This window comes from Sardina pilchardus, chromosome 10 (genome assembly GCF_963854185.1).
Source record: "Sardina pilchardus chromosome 10, fSarPil1.1, whole genome shotgun sequence".
Classification (NCBI taxonomy): Eukaryota; Metazoa; Chordata; class Actinopteri; order Clupeiformes; family Clupeidae; genus Sardina; species Sardina pilchardus.
Window position 1 is genome coordinate 28,481,487 of NC_085003.1, and position 2,500 is coordinate 28,483,986.

The window sequence follows — 2,500 nt, forward strand, 5'->3', positions numbered from 1 at the left end:
AGGTCTTACTAACACACACACACAAGCGCGCGCGCACGCACACACACAAGCACACGATGAGTTGCCTTCTGCATGTTATGAGGCTAGCGTGACCCTTGGAAGATGAAGGTTAATGTTACCTCAACAGCAGTGGGTCCGTGGGTCAGTGTCACATCTCCGTGTGTCAGTCCAATTACTGAGTCCCATGTCATTCTATTGTGTTGGAACTTTAATTGGTTTGGACACAACAGTGGTCTTCTACACCTAGCTTCCTACTTAAAATTCATAACTTGCTGCAAATTTGAATTTTCATTTGACGGAGGGCAAAATACAAACAAAACATGCTTTCTGGCAAACAGACCATAACCTGGTTTTATTATTAACATTTTGCTCATTATCATCATAACAAATAGATGAAAAGAACAAATTAGGTGTGTGTGTGTGTGTGTGTGTGTGTGTGTGTGTGTGTGTGTGTGTGTTTGTGTGTGTGTGTGTGTGTGTGTGTGTGTGTGTGTGTGTGTGTGTGTGTGTGTGTGTGTGTGTGTGTGTGTGTGTGTGTGTGTGTGTGTGTGTGTGTGTAATGTTTTCTTGTACTGTGAAAGTACTCTGTTCTTCATGACATGACTTCAATACATGTCCCTCTTATATACAGTATGTAGGTTATTTTGTGTGTGTGGGTGCATGTGCGTGTGTGTGTGTGTGTACGTGCGCGCGCGCATGTGTGTGCAATACATGTCCCTCTTATATACAGTATGTAGGTTATTTTGTGTGTGTGTGTGTGTGTGTGTGTGTGTGTGTGTGTGTGTGTGTGTGTGCGTGTGTGTGTGTGAGCTGCAGTTGGAGGCTAGTGTTAATGGGAGCAGTAATGGAGACAGGTTGGAGCAGGGCTGATTTATTGAGGGTGCAGCTCCTCAATCTGGGCGCCTTTAATTGATGTAGCTTTTCCAGTCAGCTTCAGATAGCGTTGAGGAATCTGTAGTGCCTCCTACCTCCTGCACTGTCTACCTCCACATTCACATTCTCTCCCCTTCTCACACTCTCCCATTCTCTCTTACACATAGCTACCTTCACACACACACACACACACACACACTTACATACACACACACACACACACACACACACACACACACACACACACTTTTACACACACACACCTGCACAGATACACACACACACACACACACACACACACACACTTTTACACACAAACCTGCACAGGTACACACACACACACACACACACACACACACACACACACACACACACACACACACACACACACACACACACACACACACACACACTTCCACTTAGGCTTTGCAGATCTGTCTTACTTATCTTACTGTGACCACTTTAATTGAAGCAGCTATGTGTGCAGCCTGCATAATCAGCAGTACTTTAGTGTTCAGCATGCAGCACCAGCTCCTAAACGCCTACACACACACACACACACACACACACACACACACACACACACACACACACACACACACACACACACACACACACACACACACACACACACACACACACACACACACACACACACACACACGCCACCCTCCTTCTTCTCCACCCGTTGCCTGCTTTGTTGTCCACCATAAAAACAAGAGAAAAAAAAGACAACCTGATTTCTACGTGCACTGAAACAGATGCCGAGAAACGCCCCTGCGAGGCCTTGTTCAGCATACTGCAAGTTTTTGTTTTTATATGTTCAACTAGTCAGAAAACTAGTCCCTCCTCTCTCTCTCTCTCTCTCTCTCTCTCTCTCTCTCTCTCTCTCTCTCTCTCTCTCTCTCTCTCTCTCTCTCTCTCTCTCTCTCTCTCTCTCTCTCTCAGCAACATCTTGCTGTGGGAAGTCAGCTGCAGACACAAACAATAGTTTGACATGGGAATGATATGATGAAACTCACATGTTTTAGAAAGTGTTTCCTGATACCATTTTAGTCTTCTGTTGCTCTGAAAACGGTCCTGCTCTTGTTATCTTGTTATAAAACCTAAGCAGCTCAATCGTGAGTGGTGTGCTTTGTAATAGCATGTTTAGCATTCTTATTCATGACTATCGAGTGTGCTGTGTCGTTTCTTTTCTCACTTAGGGGTGAGGTATTCTCCTGTACATGCTGTTTCATGTGGAATGTAATGGAGGCTCAAGTTAAATAATTAACCTCTCTCCCTCTCTCTCTCATTTTCTCTTCCTCTCCCTTTCTCTCTGTCCCTTTCTCCCTCTGCCCCTCTCTGTTCCTCCTCTTTTCCCCCCACAGCTAAGGTGAGGTCCAAATGTGCGCCCACCTTCTTTGCCTGTGCTAACGGGATGCACTGCATCATCGGACGCTTCCGCTGTAACGGCTTCAACGACTGCCCCGACGGCAGCGACGAGGAGAACTGCAGTGAGTGGACACACAACCTCTCTTCCTCTCTCCCTCTCTCTCTCTCTCTCTCTCTCTCTCTCTCTGAAACAGATGCCGAGAAACGCCCCTGCGAGGCCTTGTTCAGCATACTGCAAGTTTTTGTTTTTATA

The 2,500-nt window shown here is 46.0% G+C and overlaps 1 protein-coding gene across 1 annotated transcript in view; it reads left to right on the forward strand.

Annotated features, from left to right (window-relative positions):
- Positions 1-2,500, forward strand: part of ldlrad3 (low density lipoprotein receptor class A domain containing 3) — an 82,439-nt gene that overhangs the window by 49,640 nt on the left and 30,299 nt on the right. The window contains exon 3 of the mRNA XM_062548279.1: positions 2,244-2,369. Within this exon, the coding sequence (XP_062404263.1) occupies positions 2,244-2,369 (126 nt within the window). The remainder of the gene's footprint in view (positions 1-2,243; positions 2,370-2,500) is intronic.